The sequence below is a fragment of the Alexandromys fortis genome, unplaced genomic scaffold, assembly GCF_014885135.2.
Source record: "Alexandromys fortis isolate MF-2015 unplaced genomic scaffold, M_Fortis_MF-2015_v1.1 scaffold_308, whole genome shotgun sequence".
Taxonomy (NCBI): Eukaryota; Metazoa; Chordata; class Mammalia; order Rodentia; family Cricetidae; genus Alexandromys; species Alexandromys fortis.
Window position 1 is genome coordinate 356,576 of NW_026068180.1, and position 19,892 is coordinate 376,467.

The 19,892-nt window shown below is 44.1% G+C and overlaps 1 protein-coding gene across 1 annotated transcript in view; it reads right to left on the reverse strand.

The window, feature by feature from the left end:
- Positions 1-19,892, reverse strand: part of Parp4 (poly(ADP-ribose) polymerase family member 4) — a 97,791-nt gene that overhangs the window by 31,725 nt on the left and 46,174 nt on the right. The window contains exons 16-25 of the mRNA XM_050129099.1: positions 18,620-18,692; positions 18,439-18,525; positions 16,632-16,796; positions 15,881-15,927; positions 15,569-15,647; positions 14,536-14,673; positions 11,145-11,340; positions 9,289-9,356; positions 7,007-7,194; positions 1,818-1,917 (exon numbers count right to left, since the gene is read on the reverse strand). Of these exons, the coding sequence (XP_049985056.1) occupies positions 1,818-1,917; positions 7,007-7,194; positions 9,289-9,356; positions 11,145-11,340; positions 14,536-14,673; positions 15,569-15,647; positions 15,881-15,927; positions 16,632-16,796; positions 18,439-18,525; positions 18,620-18,692 (1,141 nt within the window). The remainder of the gene's footprint in view (positions 1-1,817; positions 1,918-7,006; positions 7,195-9,288; positions 9,357-11,144; positions 11,341-14,535; positions 14,674-15,568; positions 15,648-15,880; positions 15,928-16,631; positions 16,797-18,438; positions 18,526-18,619; positions 18,693-19,892) is intronic.

The following is a 19,892-nucleotide window of genomic DNA, read 5'->3' on the forward strand; positions in this document are numbered from 1 at the left end:
GGGGGGGAGTTTCGAGATAGGGTTTCTCTGTGGCTTTGGAGCCTGTCCTGGAACTAGCTCTTGTAGACCAGGCTGGCCTCGAACTCACAGAGATCCGCCCGCCTCTGCCTCCCGAGTGCTGGGATTAAAGGCGTGCGCCACCACCGCCCGGCTGTCTTTGGGGATTTTATAGCTTGTTTGGTTCTCATTTACTTCCTGTGATGGGGTACTTTTCCAAAATGGAAAAAGGATCGAGACAGGGTCTTACTATATAGCCCCTGGCTGACCTCGAACTCACAGTGACCCACTTGCCCCTGCCACCTGAGTGCTGGAACTAAAGGTGCCAGCAGTTTAAATATATACTTTAAGTTTTTCTATTTCAGTTTGTGGCAATGGCTCAACCAGTGGAGGCACCTGCCGCACACGCCTGGCAACTCTGGAACATTGCCAGTGGGAATGTGAAATGTGCAGCTGCTGCAGAAAAACGGACGGCAAATCCTAACAGTTCCGACACGAGTCAGTAATTTGACATCTAAGTACAAACCCAGAATCGAACAACTGGGGGGCTGGAGAGATGGCTCAGTGGTTAAGAGCACTGGCTGCTCTTCCAGAGATTCCTGAGTTCAATTCCCAGCAACCACATGGTGGCTCACAACCATCTATGATATCTGGTGCCCTCTTCTGGCAGGTAGGCATACATGCAGACAGAACACTGTATACATAATAAATAAATAAATTAATTAAAAAAAAGAGAATTGAACAACTGGAAGGGCTCAGACAGATACTGTGCACCAGAGTTACATTAGGGCCATTCACAGCAGCATAAGGTGGAAATAAGCTGTGTCCATTGAAAAGTGTGTGTGCATATCTACCTATCTGTCTACTATGTATGTATGTATGTATGTGTCTGTCTATCTATCTGTCTATCTATCTACCTACCTACCTACCTAGTCTCTCTCTTTATCATCTACCTATGTATCTATGTATCTATCATCTACCTATCTACTAATGTATTTATCTATTACCTATCTATGATGAATAATTTTATATGCATATTTTACAGGCTATTACTCATCTCTAAAATGGGCATTGTGGCACACACCTGAAATCTCAACACTAGCGTAACGAAGGCAGCAGGGTCAGGAGTTCAAGTCCAGCCGCAGCTCAAGCTGAGTTACATGAGACCCCTTTTTCAAAACCCAATAAAAAATAATAAAATATTTGACCTTCAAATGAAAAGAAATCCTGTTTAAAAACACAATACAGATGATTCTCGTGGACATTATGCTAAAATAGATAAGCCAGACACAAAAGAACAAGCGTGCTATGCCTCTGCATCTAAAGCATCTGGAAAGGCAAGTTCATAAAGACCGGAAGCAGAATAGACATTTTCAGGAGCTAGAGGCAGGAGGCAACACAGAGTTTTATTATTTAGCCTCCTGTTACAGACTTTCGTCAAGGACGGTGGCGAAGTTCTGGAAATAGCTGGTAATGCTGGTTCCACAACACTGTGAATGAATTCACACCAGTGAAACAGACTTGTAAATCCTGTATGTATTTTATCACAATGAAAAACTAACCCCTGGGTGTGGTCACCTCTACAGCACCAGCTCTGTGGGGCAGAGGGGAGAGGGGGGCTTAATTTAAAGCATGACCCACCATGTCTGGCTTGGCCCTTCTTATTATTTAAGAAAATGTTTTTAAAAGCTTTGGCCTCCTTGTGAGTCTTGTCCATTCACAAAGAGATGAAAGCTACTATTAGACTAGCAAGAAGGTAGAACTTGTACATATAAAAACAGGATTACAGATAAGATGTTAAAAAAAATACCCCCACATACCTGTTTTTTCCAACTCTCCTTGGATTTTGAGTTAAAATACTCAAATACTCCAGCACCACACTGAGACAAGGTCCTTAAGATGTGACGGTTTGCTGTAGAACTGATCACATTTTACACATTTTATTTTTTGTTGTTGTTGTTCATTTGTTTTTGTTTTTCTTTTTTTCTTTTCTTTTTTTAAATATTTATTTATTTATTATGTGTACAGCATTCCTTCCATGTGTGCCCGCAAGGCAGAAGGGGGTGCCAGGTCTCATACAGATGGCTGTGAGCCACCATGTGGTTGCTGGGAATTGAACTCAGGACCTCTGGAAGAGCAGTCAGTGCTCTTAACCACTGAGCCATCTCTCCAGCCCCTTGTTTTTTGAGACAGGGTTTCTCTTGTGCAATAGTCCTGGCTGTCCTGGAACTCATTCTGTGGACCAGCTTGGCCTTGAACTCAGAGACCCAACTGCCTCTGCCTCCCTAGTCTCTCCCTGTGACTACCTATGCAACGATTTCCTCGTGGCAAAGCACCTGTGGAAACAGACTCTCACAGTGAGAGTCCATGGGACAGCGTGGGGATTTGCAAAATTTGTGCAGCCTGCAGGCTTTTTTCCTCTCGTTACATTGGTGATTCTTTGGGCAGGTTTTAGGTTTACTTTGTCAGTCACTCATGCAACAGCTGTAATTTCCCCTGGATATTCTGTTCTTTCTTGAATATTTCCCCGAGATTCAACAGGGGTCTAATGCCTCTCAAATCTCTTATCTGGAATTACTAACTACAACTCCCAATCTTGGGAGCTTTCCTCACTCAATAGAGACTGTTAGGTACGTATGAGGAAACAACACTTGGAGCACAGACCATGTCTCACGGTTCTGGAAAGGGGAGTAGGGTACATACACACAGAATAGGGAAAGAGCCTCAGGAATACTCACAGTGCTAACTCTTGAGAGTAAATGCCCTCGACACCACACATATGAAACCAACAACAGGATCTGGTACGCACCAATGGGGAAAATACAATGTAAAATATGGTATGGAAAGATCCATCTTTACCACACACAGGAGTTTATACTGGTGGGAGAAGTGTGGGACGGGAAAGAGCGCCTTATCAAAGTCTGCCTCTACAGAGAGACTGAGGCATGGGACCCTCTTGTAGAAGAGGGAACTGTATAAAAACATGTCTTGCAGACATGAAAGAATTGTCTGGGTTTGAATATTGTTGTCTTTAGAGCTGGTGCCCATATCTATTACTTTTTTTTAACTTTGTAACCACAAGTAGCTGCAAGCTGACATAAGTTCTCCCAGAGCAGGGTGTATCTGGCTCGATATTTAGTTAGGCCTGCAAAAATGCTGAACTCTATGTCTAGAATAAGGTCACGTAGGGGGTGGGAAGGTATATTTGGGGAAGCATAAAGGGGAACAATGGGGGCTTTCATTATGATTACCATGTATTCCTTAAAATATTATATATTTCTTAAAGGTCAAAAATAGGAGCCAATAATAAAGCTGTTCACGTAACCCTGGTAAGAAAGCTGTATAAAGACGGCTCGAGTTATTCAGGGCCACTTGAATGCAAGCCACTTGGTGGCCAGAAGTTTTCCTGGCACAGGATCTGAACCCCAGCAGAGGTTGGACCCTGGCACCCAAGTGTTGAAATTAAAGATGTTTGCCTTTACGTGGTGGTGGTGCACGCCTTTAATCCCAGCACTCGGGAGGTAGAAGCAGGTGGATCTCTGTGAGTCTGAGGCCAGCCTGGTCCACAAGAGTTAGTCCCAGGTCAGACTCCAAAGCTAAAGAGAAATGCTGTCTTAAAAACAAACAAACAGAACCTGGAAACAACCTAGATGCCCCTCAATTGAAGAATGGATGAAGAAAGTATGGAATATATACATATTAGAGTACTACTCAGCAGTAAAAAACAAGGACTTCTTGAAGTTTGCAGGCAAATGGATGGAAATAGAAAACACTATCCTGAGTGAGGTAAGCCAGACCCAAAAAGAGGAACATGGGATGTACTCACTCATATTTGGTTTCTAGCCATAAATAAAGGACATTGAGCCTACAATTCGGGTTCTTAGAGAAGCTAAAGAAGAAGGAGAACCCAAAGAAAAACATATAGGCATCCTCCTGAATATTAACCTTCATCAGGCGATGAAAGGAGACAGAGACAGAGACCCACATTGGAGCACCGGACTGAAATCTCAAGGTCCAAATCAGGAGCAGAAGGAGAGCGAACATGAGCAAGGAACTCAGGACTGCGAGGGGTGCACCCACACACTGAGACAATGGAGATGCTCTATCGGGAACTCACCAAGGCCAGCTGACCTGGGTCTGAAAAAGCCTGGGTTAAAACCGGTCTCACTGAACATAGCGGACAATGAGGACTACTAAGACATCAAGAACAGTGGCAATGGGTCTTTGATCCTACTGCATGTAGTGGCTTTGTGGGAGCCTAGGCAGTTTGGATGCTCACCTTACGAGACCTGGATGGAGGAGGGTTTTCCTCGGACTTCCCACGGGACGGAGAGCCCTGATTGCTCTTTGGGCTGAAGAGGGAGGGGGAACGTATTGGGGGAGGGGGAGGGAAAGGGGAGGCGGAGGTGGGGAAGAGACTGAAATATTTAATAAATAAATAAAGAAAGAAAGAAAAAAAAGAAAAAAAAGAAAAACAAACAAACAAACAAACAAACAAACAAACAAAAATGATGTTTGCCACCACACCTACTTGAACTAGGGTTAGTCCTTCCACCTCTTACAAGTACGTACCATCATATTTAGTTGTTTTTGTTTGTTTGTTTGCTTTTTTTTTTTTTTGGACGTGTCTTAGTAAGTAGTCCGCATTGGCCTTGAACTTTCAATCCTCTTACTTCAGTGTGCCAAGCGAGGAGATTACAAATCTACACCCAGCAATTTTCAAGACATTTTAGACACAATTGTGAAAATACATGTTACTAATGTTGAGAAAGACTCATGAAGAAGTCACTTTTCCGTTGCTGAGTTAAACAGATAAAATGGGGCTAGGGTGTAGCTCCATGGGAGAGCACATCCAAGGCAAGGGAGGCACTCGAATCAATACAGCATTGGCAAAAGGTAGAGGGCACGAAGTCCTTGTGCAGAGAAGCCCTGGGAGACTAGGAATGTTAAAGTGCGGGGCTGTCTCTTCAAAGGCACAGATGGGTAATCTGTTTTCCACCTGGAAGGCTGGGAATGGATGCGGTTAGCAGCCTGGAGAACCCTGCACTATCCACGTGACTGAGGCCACACCTGTCCCCTCGGGACTCTGTAAACTGGACCAGAGGTGGATAACAGCCTAGGTGACTTCTGCACTGTCTGTGTGACCAAGCCCACACCCAGCCCTTCCCCAAGCCTTTAAGGTAACTTGGAAGAGGTGACAGTACTTTGAAAAGATTTTTGATGTAATTATGTCTTAAGCTTTATTGTGCACACGGGATTGTGTTACACCATGAAACTTTTTTCCAAGTTGTACTGTACTTAAATATGCCTAAAATAAACTGCCTCATGTCAGACTCAGAAGTCTGAACCGATTTGGGCTACTAAGTCGTGTTGAACCACACTTTCTTCCTGCTTCATGTGGTTGACACTATGCAGGTCATGGTATGTTAGCAGAAACCTCCACAGCAAAGATGATAAGCAATAAATAAATAAAATCTAATACTTCCATACTTAAAAACTAACAACGACAACAACCCCCAAGGGTACTGGGCATGATATCATACTTGGGAGAGGGAGGCAGGAAGATCAGGAGCCCAAGGGTATCCTTGGTTACATTCTGAGGCTAACCTGAGCTACACAGAGACCTTTCGTAAACAATACACCTGTAAACAAAGATTAAAAAAAAACCCTCAAAAGCTATCAGAATGACACTTGATGCAGACAGCAGCCTGAAGAGTTGGGCTGTAGAGCGTTTGCCTGGCACACACAAGGCACTGGATTCAATCCCCAGTACTGAACACACTAGGTGTGCCAGAACACATCGGTGATGCCACACTTGTGAGGCAAAGGTAGGAGGATCCGAGTTCAAGGTCTGCCTCTGTTATTTTTGAGAGTTCATGACCAGCCTGGGCTACATGAGACCCTGCCACAAAACAAAACACATCAGCTTAGACGGCATGGTGGCATATGCCTGTAATCTCAGCATTCGACAGTCTGATGGGACGGGGTCACAAGTTCCAGCCAGCCTGGTCTTCATAGTAATTTCCTGGCTGGCCTGGGCTATTGAGTGAGACCTTGTCATAAAACGGAACAATTGATACAAAGGGAACATATAGTGAGCAGGGGCATGCAGTGAGTGGGGGCAGCAAGAGCTGCTTTTAGTCACCAACAGCCGTGGAGCACCATCAGAGGCTATGAAACCCCAGGAATGTCCTGGACCCCAGAAAACGGGGGCTTCTTGTCATCGGAGCTCACTTGTGAGGACAACACAGCGGTCTACATATTACTTCACTAGTCCCCTGCCTCAGAACAGGGACACCTGGTGTCCTGGGGTGGGAGCTGTGCAGGAAGAACCCAGGAACTTAGGGGAAGAGAATGGTTGGGGCCCTTCACAAAGAGCAGGAGCCTCCCCTCCTTACACAGATGCTAACTACAATTGGCAAGAGTGATTCCAACAGCCGGGTGGTGGTGGCGCACGCCTTTAATCCCAGCACTCGGGAGGCAGAGGCAGGCGGATCTCTGTGAGTTCGAGACCAGCCTGGTCTACAGGAGCTAGTTCCAGGACAGGCCCTAAAGCCACAGAGAAATCCTGTCTCGGAAAAAAAAAAAAAAAAAAAAAAAAGAGTGATTCCAACAATCTGTGGAAAGACTGACTCCAGGGTTTCAGTGCAAATGCAGGATACCTATAGCGCAGAGAGGGAGAAGGCGGGGGTGAGGAAGGGGTGGCCCCAGGGAGCTGGGCCAGGCCGCTAAGGACAAGCTGGTCCCATGAACTCTTATGCAAAATAATAGTCCCATGAGGTAGGTATTGCATTTTCGCCTTCATTTTACAAATGAGACAGCCTGCCCAAGGTCCCTGCAGCTGTGAGACCCTGGCAGCGTGGTCCCAAGCCAAGAGCTCGACTGCTCTACAACATACAGATTTCATATACTCATACCGACTTTCAAGCTTGCAAAACCCCCAGACAGGCCAACCAACGCCTGTGCTAGCTGCCTCTGCCACCGTGGCGACCAGACCCCTGAGACTTACCCAACAGCACAGGTGAACAGCCTGGTGTGATGGATGTTTCTCTTCACAAGCTGCAGTGTCAGGCTTTCACTCTGGAGGTGCCCGTCAGATATGAGGAGAATGTTCCGGAACCCTTCAGAAGGGTACAGTAGACTTAAATAGCGGAGAACTTTCCAGAAGTCTGTGTTCCCCATGGCGGATGCTGCGGACTGCAGAGGAGGAAGCGGCACAGCTGAAGGCACATTCATCACTAACATGGCAACCACTACACTCTGGGTGCTGTGACAAATTAAGGCTTCTTCCAGCCCCCCAGTGAGGAGTCACTGCAAACACCAGGGAACGCTGAAGGAAGGAGAAGCGCATGTCTGGTTCTGGCAAATGTCCAAAAGGAAACTGGTCCCGAACAGAAATACTTTACAGCTTGGATAGACTTTTTTGTTTTTTTGTTCTTCGAGACAGGGTTTTTCTGTAGCTCTGGAGCCTGTCCTGGAACTCACTTTGTAGACCAGGCTGGCTTCAAACTCAGAGATCCGCCTGCCTCTGCCTCCCGAGTGCTGGGATTAAAGGCGTGCGCCACCGCCACCCGGCAAGCTTGGCCGTTTTGGAGAAATGGGAGATTTACACAGTAAAAATACTGTCCCAGTTAATCTGAATCAGAGCAGTGTTGCTCTTCTTGGGGGGTTGTTGACCCGGGTCCTCCTGCCTGCCTGGCAGTCTTGGTGAGCAAAGCTTACGAGAAACACAGGCTTGGAAACCCTCAGCCCTTCCATTAGAGGTCAGCTCTACTTCTCTTTTCTTTCTGTAGTTCCTAGGAAGCCTGGATACTGCATTACTTATCTCCCAGTCATATTTGAGGCCGTGCTCCTTTAGCTAAATCCTACTTTTGTATAACTTAGTATTTCCTAAGCAAGTTTCCCGGCGGATCCTTTATAAGGTCAGTTTATTCCTTCCAGCCTCCCCATCATGGCCAACTGTATGCCATCATTAATGCCTCATTCGCTGAAGCGAGCAGGTCAGAACCTGGGGACACAGTGTCATACAGAAATTATACACGCATGGAACAAAGATACCTATATCCCCTCAGTTTATTCCATGCCCCACAGCAACTGTAGTATTACCACTGAACATCTGAAGGCTAGTTTTCAAAGAACTGAGCATCTGTGCGAAGGAACATGCATGCTGTCGACGCACCCTTGAGTTTGCTCATTTTAAGACAGTGGGCAGAAGAAAAACTTCCAAAATGCTTATGGGGCCACATTGGGCTGTAGGAATGTAGGCAGTTTCTCTTGCTGGTTGTTCAATTTTTTCATTATTATTATTTTATACTTTATTATTTTAATTGGATGTTCTGCCTGCACGTATGTCTATGTACCACATGCATTTCTGAAGCTGGAAGAGGGCAGACAATATCCCTGGAACTGGAGTTACAGATGACTGTGAGCTGCCACAGTGGTGCAGGGAATCAAACTTGGATCCTCTGGAAGAGCAGTCAGTGCTTAACCACTGAGCCATCTCTGCAGGCTCTGATATTTTCTGATTCGTGTGTGGTGTGTGGGGCTCACGGGCGCCATGGTGCACATGTAGGGGTCACACAGAAACTTGTGTAGGCCAATCCTTCTAACATGTGGGTCCAGGGTGGACCTCATCCACCGTCTTTATCCACTCTCACCAGCCCCTTTCTTAGGTGTTGGCGACAGGCACAGTTCAGGCTGGCCTCAAGCTTACTAGGTAGCTACCTCCTAGTTCTGAACTCCTGATCTTCCTGCCTCTGGCTGTCAAGTGCTGGGATTACAAGTTTGACTTTTCTCTTTTGACTCTTGCTAAATTCCCATTAAAGAAAGATCATGCCATCCTCACCGTCACGGTCACTATCACCAGGGGCCACTGCTGTGGGATGGATAACTGGCATCTCCCAGCCCACAAAGGTTTTGTTATTTGCCTGTGGTGCTATTGGAGTTGGTGGGACCTAGTGTACTAGGATTCAGATTGGGGTGTATGCCCTGATAGAAGGGGATACTGGGACCCGGCCCCTGCCTTTCTTTGCTCCTGGGCCCTCGGGTGAATGAACGTCCTCCCTCTGCTGTAATAAGCTGTGCTGCCATCAAAGTCAGAAAGCCAAGCAAGCGCAGACTAAAACGTCTACAAGTGTGAACTAAAGAAACCTCCCTCCTTACAAACTGGTTTATCGCATGCATTGGGAGAGAAAGCTAACTCACATCTACCAATGTGCAACGCCCAGGATTAAGTCCTGGACAGCATCACTCAAGCTTCGCAAAGACTCAGGAGGGGAAGACAGTTCTTACCATAATGAACTCTGTGGCCACTTTATTGTCTGTAATGTACTTAGGATAGGAAAATAGCTCCTTGTAACCTGTGTAATAAGAAGGTGTGACACATTACCATTAAACACTCACCGGACTGACCACTAATAAAATCAGCGCTACTTTATACCACTGCTTCTACCATAAAGAACAGTGGATGTTTACATGCGTGTTTCCTTTTCAGAGAACTGTGTACAAACACTTGAACATACACTCATGTTTGAAGCATATTTTATAAACTGTGCTATCTAAAATGTTCTAAGTCAAGCTCTGTGCAGAGTCCTCAAATGTGGGACACTTCAGTGGCATGGGCAGCTCAGCCCTGGCAGGGCAGAGTCTCCAGCAAAGTGCTCGCTATCCCTGTATGATCCATGTTCCTGGCAGAACAACCCTAGCTTCACTGTGAAAAAAGCTAGGTGGATGGCAAGATGGGACTCAACAGGACAGGACTGTGCCCTGATCCTACTCCATGCTCCTTCTTTCATCTCTGAGATGCCTCATCTGTCTGTCTGTCTGTCTGTCGGTCCATCCGTCTATCCATCCATCCCTCCCTCCCTCCCTCCCTCCACCCATCCATCTATCTGTTATATATCATCTATCATCTATCTATCTATCTATCTATCTATCTATCTATCTATCTATCTATCTCTCTCATTCTATCAATCTATCAATATCTATCTATCTATCTATCTATCTATCTATCTATCTATCTATCTATCTAATTCTATCAATCTCTATCTATCTATCTCTATCAATCTATCATCAATCTATTATCTGTCTGTCTATCTGTTATATATCATCTATCTATCTATCTCATTCTATCAATCTATCAATCTCTATCTATCTATCTATCTATCTATCTATCTATCTATCTATCTATCTAATTCTATCAATCTATCAATCTCTATCTATCTATCTCTATCAATCTATCATCAATCTATTATCTGTCTGTCTATCTGTTATATATCATCTATCTATCTATCTATCTATCTACCTACCTACATCTATCTATCTATCTATCTATCTATCTATCTATCTATCTATCTATCTATCTATCCATCCATCCATCCATCCATCCATTTATTGGAGACTGGGTGTTGCTATGTAGCTCAGGCTAGCCTGGAATTCGCAATGTGGGCCAGGCTAGCCTTGAACTCTTGTCAGTCCTACTGCCTCAGTCTCTAGTGCTGAGGGTTACAGGAATAACCCAGCAGGCCCAGCTCAAAGGCACTTTAACCATATCCAACTAGGATGTCATGGCCAAATAACTGTGGTTCCAGCCATCTTAAATAATTCCTATTTGGTGGTTAAGCCATTAAACTGACCCATGATTTGAGCCACCACTCCTAGCTCTGTCATATTGTTGAGTTGTCCCCGCTCTCCTTCCTGGAGGGTGACACTGACCTAGTAACAGTGCTGGCCTGGTGCTGCCTGAGCCCATTTCTAACACAGTATCTATGAGCGTGCTGGCTGCAAATGTTGGTCCTGACTCTTGGAGCCTTCCTATTAAATAAACCGAGGTTCCTGTGTTTTGTTTAGTTGATTGCATTGGCCACATTTGTGTGGTACTCACTATGTAGCAAAGCTGAAAATCCTCGGCCTATGTTAGCTCCACCCTTACAAGACTTTTTGCCCATCATGCCGATGAGGAAAAAAACAAGAGACTACTGAGTTTATGATCAGGAGAGGGAGACAAAATCTTCACCAAGAGGCACTGACTTCAGCGTTCTGGGCTAAGCTGTCTCCCACTGCACAGACGAGGCCAGCCAGGCCCCAACAGTCTGCACATGTTCATGTTAGAGAAGAGATACACGAAGGGCTGGGGACAGTGCACCAACCTGTGCCAAACTGCATAATGTTCACTTTTTGCTTCTCACCCACCAGAGACAGAGCGTACAGGGCAACTTGCTTGGCTTGCATGAATGTAACACCCTCCATGGAATTGGAACAGTCAAGACAAATAATCACTTCATTCTTTGCGCGGAGGTCAGGAAGGGTGGCCGCCAGATCCGGTTGAAAGACAAGCATGCAAGCCTAGAAGGAGAAAAAGACACTGGGTCTTAAATGGGGAACACTTACAGTCTGAAAGCTTCTAGGAACTGTGAGATGGGTCCTCAGCAGGTAAAAATGTTTTTTGTTCAAGCCTGGTGACCAGACTTCAACCCAGAAGCCACTGGGAAATAAAGAACATGCTCAAAGCTTTCTTCTGCCCTGTATAGGCTTTCTGTGCACATGTTTACAACACACACACACACACATAACACGCACACATGCATGCACACGAGTACACACATGCGTGCATTTAAAAGAAGAAAACCCTTTAATCCCAGCACTCGAGAGGTAGAGGCAGGCAGATCTCTGTGAGCTAGTTCTAGGACAGGCTCCAAAGCCACAGAGAAACCCTGTCTCGAAAAACCAAAAAAAAAAAAAAAAAACCTTTTAGTAAACTAACACTACCAAAATAAAACAGATACCATTTCTCTTTTATTCTTTTGAGGTAGGGTCTCCATCATGTAACAAAAGCTAGTTAGCCTAAAATTGCTATATAGTCAAGGGTGACCTTGAACCTTTAAGATTCTCTTACCTGTTCATCCAAAGTGCTAAGATTACAGGAATCTATCACCACTCCCAGCTATTATTTTCCCAATAATAAAATGATCTACAAGTGTTAAGGGGGAGGGAATAGTATCCCAGGCATTCAAATAAAAACCAGAATGTTACAGAGGGAGACAAAAGCACCTGAGAAAGCAAGAGTCCGCACTGGGGTCTGGGGATGCAGCTCATTGGTAGAGACTTGACTGAGTTACACGAAGTCTGATCTCTAGCACCGCATAAAACGGATGTGGTAGTTCCCTATAATTCCTATCCATGGGCAGTAGAGGCAGGGGGATTTGAAGTTTAATGACTTTCAGGCCAGCCTGGGCTACACAATACTCTGGTACCTCAAATACAGACTATCTAAAACAAAACAAAACAAACCCCACAGGATTTGACCTTGTACAAATAATGAAGGACTACATGTCTCTCACCCACACACTATTATAAAAGGAATACAGATGTCGTAGTGATTGCTAAAATATGTGCGCAGACCTCTTATTAATCAGTACGTAAACTAGTCCTACTATCTTTAAGCTTCAGCTTTAAGCTGTGTTTTAATTTTATTTTTTTATGTACATGGGTGTTTGTTTGCATGATTATCTATGTGGATACGGGTGTCCCTGTAAGCAAAAAGAACATGTTGGATCCCTTGAGCCAGAGTTTCAGGCAGTTCTGAGCTACCACGCGGGTGCTGTGAATCAAAGTTGCCTCCTCTGAAGCGCAGCCAGAGCTCTGAACCACTGAGTCATCTCTCCAGCCCTTTAAGTTATTTTCATTATAATTTTCCTTATTTCTAAATTATTTTATTTGTTTTATTTAGTGTGCATGTATGTATGGGTACATGGATGTGGAAGTGGGAGGACAATTTGTGGGGACCTGTTGGGATGGCCTGTTCTACCAAGTGGGTCTGTGAAATCAAACTCAGTCTTCAGACTTACTTCTCAGCCCCAAGTCTGTCTGAATTTTAATCAAAATAATAATTCTTTGTTGCAAATGTACACAATTGTATTATGGCCATAAGTAATTTTATATTTACATAAAAGTATATATATTGGGTTTTTCAAGACAGGGCTTCTTTGTGCATCTCTGCCTGTCCTAGAACTTTCTCTGTGGACCAGGCTGGCCTCAAACGCAGAGATCCACCTACTTCTGCCTCCCGAGTGCTGGGATTAAAGGTGTGCACCATCACTGCCCAGCTAACTTTACTTATTTTTTAAAAACATTTTTTATTGAATTTGTTTATTAATTTATTCATGTGTGTATGTGTTTGTATTTATGTGGGTGGGTGGGCACACACATGACCCTGTATGCACCTGGAGGTCGAGAAAATTTATGGGAGTCATTTTTCTTCTTCTACCATGTGAGTTCCAAGGATCTAAACTCAGACTATCAAGCTTGAAGGCAAGCACCTTTGACTGCTGAGCCATCTCTCTGGCCTTTATTTATTTTTCTAGTATCATATATATATATATATATATGTGTGTGTGTGTGTGTGTGTGTGTGTGTGTGTGTGCACACATGTGCATGTCTGCCCCCACACACATGACATGTTCTCATGTGGAGGTCAGAGGACAACTTACATGGGTTCCAGGTAACTGAGAATATCAGCTGTCTCTTGGTAGCTGTGCCTCCTGGCGTATAGAATGCCTCATGTGGTGAAACAGCCGTGAGACTATAGTTAGGTGGCTCCTGCTACATCAGAAGCAAAGGCGCCAGGCATTTCACGTGCACTAAGGTAGAGTCTGCATCCTCAAAAGACCCGCCACCCTTACTGTAATTCTGTAACACTCACCCTGCGGGCTTTTCTAGAAGATCATTGGAAGAAATGCCCTAAGAGGAAGGTCCAATCCACCATGACTTGGGAGGGAAAGGGTTACCTCGTCCCATGAATAAACCACTCGTGTTGTAAATGTTCATGAAACTTGTTGGAAATCCATGGAAAAGGGCACTGGGCTGCTGGCCTCTGGGGCAGCCTACTTCAGTCTCTTGAATGTTTTCTTTGCTTAGCTTTGCTAAACTGGTTAAACTGTCTATGGCTCTACACTGTCTTCTTTCTTTTAAGGAGACAAGGACCAAGAGTTCCCCTCACCGCGCAAACACTGGATGGGCTGGCCCATGTACGTCTAGCACTCGGGGGATTAAATCAGGAGGATCATAAGTTCAAGGCCAGTCTGAAAGACAAAGGAGTTCAAGACCAGCCTAAACTACATAGAAAGACCCTGTTTCAAAAAACCAATTCCAACTTCAGTGGCATATTTAGTCATACATTTTCTCCTAAAAGATGGTACCTCCTACTTCTATTGCTATCATCATTGTCATCATTATTATTACTATATTTTTGAGACAGGGTCTCCTATAGCACAAAATATAGTATTAAATTTTGTATGTAAGGATAACATCAAACTCCCGATTTCTCCTTGACTCTACTTCTCAAGCACTGGATCAATAGGCATGAGGCACTGTGCTCAGTTACTTCATTTATGCATGCATGCATGTATGTATATATGTTGATGTTTTCTTGCTATACAGTCAAGGCACATTTTGAACTAGTGGCAATTCTCCTGCCTCAGCTTTTCTAAATGAACTATCACATCTGCCAGTGTTTCTTCTCCCGAATAAGAAGGAACATACCTCACTTTCTTTTTCTGGATGTTTTTCAACCCACATTCTTGGGAGATACGCATCACGCAGAACAATGTGGAGAGAAAATCCACTGCTGTCTAAGGAACAGCCTTCCTCGGTGCTAACCACAGCTTTGCAGTCGGTGCTCTGCAAAAGAAGACAAACACACACAAAGTAAAGAAAGGAATGACAGCACCCTGCCCGTCTGTACTGACCTGCCTGCCACCTGTAAGTACCTGCAGTATTTACATAACTCCATTATGAATCAACACTACAGTGATACAAAGTTACGAATCCACTAACAGACTGGTTAAGGTCCTGAAACTCTGTACAGTCAAATCTAGTTAAGTCGGAGACAATTCATTGTGTATCTAAAGGTCACATGTCTGCACGTCTGTCTGGACATAGCAGAAAGCAGACCACACAATCAGAACCTGGAGCGACTGAACACAACGTTCTCCAGACACCTTGGGATCACACTTCGGAGTTTGGTTTCTAGCACGTACGTGGAGGCTCACAATTGTCTGTAACGCCAGTTCCAGGAGATCCAACACTGTTTTCTGGCCAGAGTGGACACCAGGCACTCATGTGGCACACATACATGAATACAGGTGGATAATCATCACAGAAAATAAAAAAAAATTATATAAAAAATGTCATCATAATATTTACTGGCTCAATCGTAAACATTGTTTACATACTCCTATCAAAACAGGACGTCAAACGGCAACTTTCCCCTCACCCCCAACAGTGAGGATCAAAGCCAGGGTTCATGAGTGCTGGGACAACACTACACACTGAGCCACATCCCAGTCTTATATGAAGCAGATGAATCAAGGCAAAACGGTAAAAATGATTACTTAAAGCCCTAAGGCAACAGCAGAGAAACGCCAATCTGTGGGGCAGCATGGGGCATGACTGCCGCTTGTGGAAGCCGGTGGGTGTTGCGTTGGTTCACTTTTATACCACATACATATACTTTTGATATGATAAAATTAACGGGAAACTAGGTTCTTCAGAAACCAAGGACGGATTCACTGACCTTCTGTCTCAGTTCGTGTGTGTCACTGGAGATGAATTCAATCTTGTAGGGCATCTCGATGGACATAGCCAGGGAGAAGCTACCGAAAACCAAGAGACCACATTAGTACATGATCTTAGGTGCTCATCACAGCTGTCTCATGGGGTTCTTTTCACAGCACTGGAATCAAAGCCAGGGCTTCCTGCAGGTGAGCAAGCCCTCTAGCAATGAACTTTATCTCCCATCCTTTCCAAAAATTGTAAATGAGATTTAACCATAAAGCCAATGCCCACTGAATGAGTTAATCACCTGATTTATATTTTAGGTACTAACCTTTGCTTCGTTCCTATTTCCTTTATACAGACCTTCTCCACTGTATCCTGTTAGAGGAAAAGTATATGTGAATAATCGAATTTTCATAAGCTTTTAGAATACTAAGGTGATCTCAGCCAGGCACAGTTGACAACATCATGAGAGACAGTCTCATTTCCAAGTAGTGACACACAGCATAGGGTCAGGAGATGACATTAACTTCTAACATTCAGCTGATGTCAGGAACACCTCTGACCATTACCACAAAATTTTTTTCTTTTTCTTTTTTGAAGATTTCTTTAAAATTTTATTTGATGTGTATAGATGCTTTGCATTCTATATGTGCACTAGGCGAATGGGTGCAGTGCCTGAGACAGCCAAAAGAGGGCGCTGAATCCTCTGGTACTGGAGTTGCAAACAGTTCTTAGCTGTCATGAGGATGCTGGAATTTGAACCCAGGTTTTCTGCAATAACAGTAAGTGCTCTGAAACCACCGAGCCATCTCCCCCCCCCCACTATATGTGTTTGTATGTGTATGTATGTATGTATGTATGTATGTATGTATGTATGTATGTATTGCGTGTATGTAGGTATATATATGTGTGTATATATTGGATTTTGAGAATGAATCTCACTATGGTGTTCTGGCACTCCCTATGTATATCTGGCTGGCTTTGAACTAACAGAGATCTGCCCACCTCTGCCTCCCAAGTGCTGGGATTAAAGCATGCTATACCTGCTTTCCATCAGATCGCATATTAAGCACACCCACCTGAAGGTTCTCATTCAAAGCCTTGTCCTGTTGCCAGGGCGCTACGGTGGCGGGCATGAGGAAGACAGCTACAGGGCTCTGGAAGATGAGTTCTGTGATGTAGGTGATTTTGATGAGGACCTTAGCCTGAGGGGGAAGGTTTCCAACGCTGACAGTGAAAACATCCTAAAATACCAAGAGCTACTCAGAAGCAGATCCACCCTGTAGTTTGTTCCTCGTAGCGATAGAGTGATGTCAATGACACTCAGTCAAGCTCCTCCCCAGAATATGGTTAGACAACGGCTAACGTCAGGGGAACTCCGGAGCAGTTCACTAGTGATGGGGACCACATCTGTGGGAGACAGAGGGGAGGACGGCCATTGGGGAAGGGCTCAAGGGCTCCACACTGTAGTCACATACTTTGCCCTTTGCCATGCGGGGATGCGAGTTTCTGCTCAGGGCTGGTTCTCTTTGGTGCATCAGCCAGAACTGGTCATGCACTCTCAGTGAGGAACTCTTTCTTATTCACCTCTAAATGCTGGCTTCTCACTGGGGAGGCATTGGAATTCTGTGTCAATGTGCCCAGTTCTGGACAGATCTTTTTTCCTGGTATCTAGGGAGCTCATCTCAACATCTTTGAGTACGGTTGCCATTCTATCGCTATGATAATAATTTAACACATTTGGACAAAGTAACAAAGGAAATCCATGTTCTCATCTGCCTTTACGTGGGTTCTGGAGATCCAGCTCAGGGTGTCAAGCTTGCACGGCGGCGAGCCCTTCTACCTGCTAGGCCATCTCAGCAGCCCTAAATCTCTGCTTTTGACATTAAGAACATCCATCTGTAGGAAAGAGCTAAAACAACGACAAGGAATTAAAGAATAAAGGCACGAGCCACCAAGCTGACGACCTGAGCTCAGTGTCCTGGACCTATGTGGTAGGAGGAGAGAACCAACTCCAGAAAAGTGTCCTCTGACTTCTGCATGCTGTGGTATAAGTGTGCGCACATACACAATGAATGAATGAATGAATGTAAAAAAATTAAAGTGACTTATCTCTTCGATCTGTAATAACCTTTAATGTGTTCTTCCCTCAACCAAACATTAAATTTCTTTTTTTTTTTTTTTTGTTTGTTTTTTGAGACAGGGTTTCTCTGTGGCTTTGGAGCCTGTCCTGGAACTAGCTCTGTAGACCAGGCTGGTCTCGAACTCACAGAGATCCACCTGCCTCTGCCTCCCGAGTGCTGGGATTAAAGGCGTGCGCCACCACCGCCCGGCCAAACATTAAATTTCTAAAGCGCTTACAGGAATGCCTTCTGGGTTATAGCTTGGTGAAAACTAGACATGTTGGTAAGTGAGTTTAGTTCTGGGGAAAACATTTCTATTACATTTTACAGTTGGGATGAAAATTGTGTACTTCAAATGTGTGCCATTGGTTCTGGCAACCCAGTGCCCAGCGGCAGCACCAGCTCTTCCTGTTTCCTATAGCACCGACTTCATTTCCCCGTTAGACAACTCCCATGGCTATGCCTGGCTTAGCCCCTTTTTCTCCTAAGGAATTTTTTGTGAGTGTGTTTGAGACAAGGTCTTGCCAGGTTGCTCTGCACAGCCTAGAGTTCACTATGTAGAAAAGGTAGGCCTTGACCTTGCAGCAATTCTGCTGCCTCTACCTCTCAAGTGCTGAGATTATGGTGCAGGGCACCACGTGTAGTATACACAAGAGATCTTATGGGCCTAGAGTACTGTAAATGATCTTGGTTTCTATCATAGATTCCTATTTCAAACTATTTCCCACAGCACGCTGGCTACTGGGTGAGTAACGAGCTGTACCGGAGTGTCCTGGTCCATCAAGTAAGCGCCATGGCCTTGGCTGACAGCCTCCCGGTATTTCTGCTGGGCCTCTTCCTTCTCTTTTATCTGGAAAAGACAACTATTATAATACTTTTGTTCATTTTGATTTTTTAGACAATCTCTCACTCTATATTAGAGTAGCCTGCAATTCACCATGTACCCCAGACTGGCCTTGAAGTTGCAACAATCCTCCTGCCTCTGCTGAGGCCACAGGTGTGAGGCGCCATGCCCAACTTCGAGAAAGACTTTTAAAATGTTCATTATAGGAAGAGTGACTTTAGGCTTTCATAGGAAAATGACGCCAATGTTTATTAAAGCCTAGAGAAAGCCAGAAAACCAAGTCTCGGATGCATGAAAACTTACATAATTGGATCAGCAAGAGTGCACCGCCCAGTAAGAGTCTGAACTAGAAAAGGCCGATTAAAGAGAATCCTAAGTTAGGACCAAACTCCAGCCAGTAGTTGAAAATTAAAGTTTGGACCTTTTGTCAGACACAACAAAAAGTTTATTTTATTTATTTATTTTTTAATTTAGTGATTTTTAAAATTATTACTCTCTCTATCTCTCTTGTAAAGACAGGGTCTCACTATGTAGCCGTTGGCTGACCTGGAACTCACTCTGTAGACCAGGCTGGACTCAAACTCACAGAGCTCCACCTGCCTCTGCCTCTTGAGTGCTGGGATTAAAGGCGTGCACCACTATATCAGCTTTTTATTACCATTTACAACCCATTTATTTATTAAACTGCAATTTCTTTTAAAATATTAATTTCTATTTGATATGAGTATTTTGCCTGCATGTATGATTATGTATTATTATATATGCACTTGCTTTCCATGCCAGAAGAGGAAGTTGGATCTCCTGGACGGGAGTTACAGTTGTGAGCTGCCATATGGGTGCTGGGAACTGAACCAGGGTCCTCTGCAAGAGCAGCAGATGCTTCTAACCACAGAACCAGTCCTCATCCCCAAAGTCTATTTTAAATTTAATAAGTCATAGGTTATAATTGCAACTGTTGGTTAGTCTTTAGGATAGAGCCAGGGCCTGTGTATGCTAAGCAAATGCTCCACCTAGATACTATATCTATATACCTAGCTTCTGTTACTTTTTTTGGGGTACAGTCTATCTATCTATCTATCTATCTATCTATCTATCTATCTATCTATCATCTATCTATCTATCTATCTATTATCTACCTATTAATCATCTATCGATCATCTACCTATCAATCATCTATCTATCTATCTATCTATCTATTATCTACCTATCAATCATCTATCGATCATCTACCTATCAATCATTTATCTATCTATCTATCTATCTATCTATCTATCATCTACCTATCAATCATCTATCGATCATCTACCTATCAATCATCTATCTATCTATCTCTCTATCAATCATCCATCTATCTATCTATCTATCTATCTATT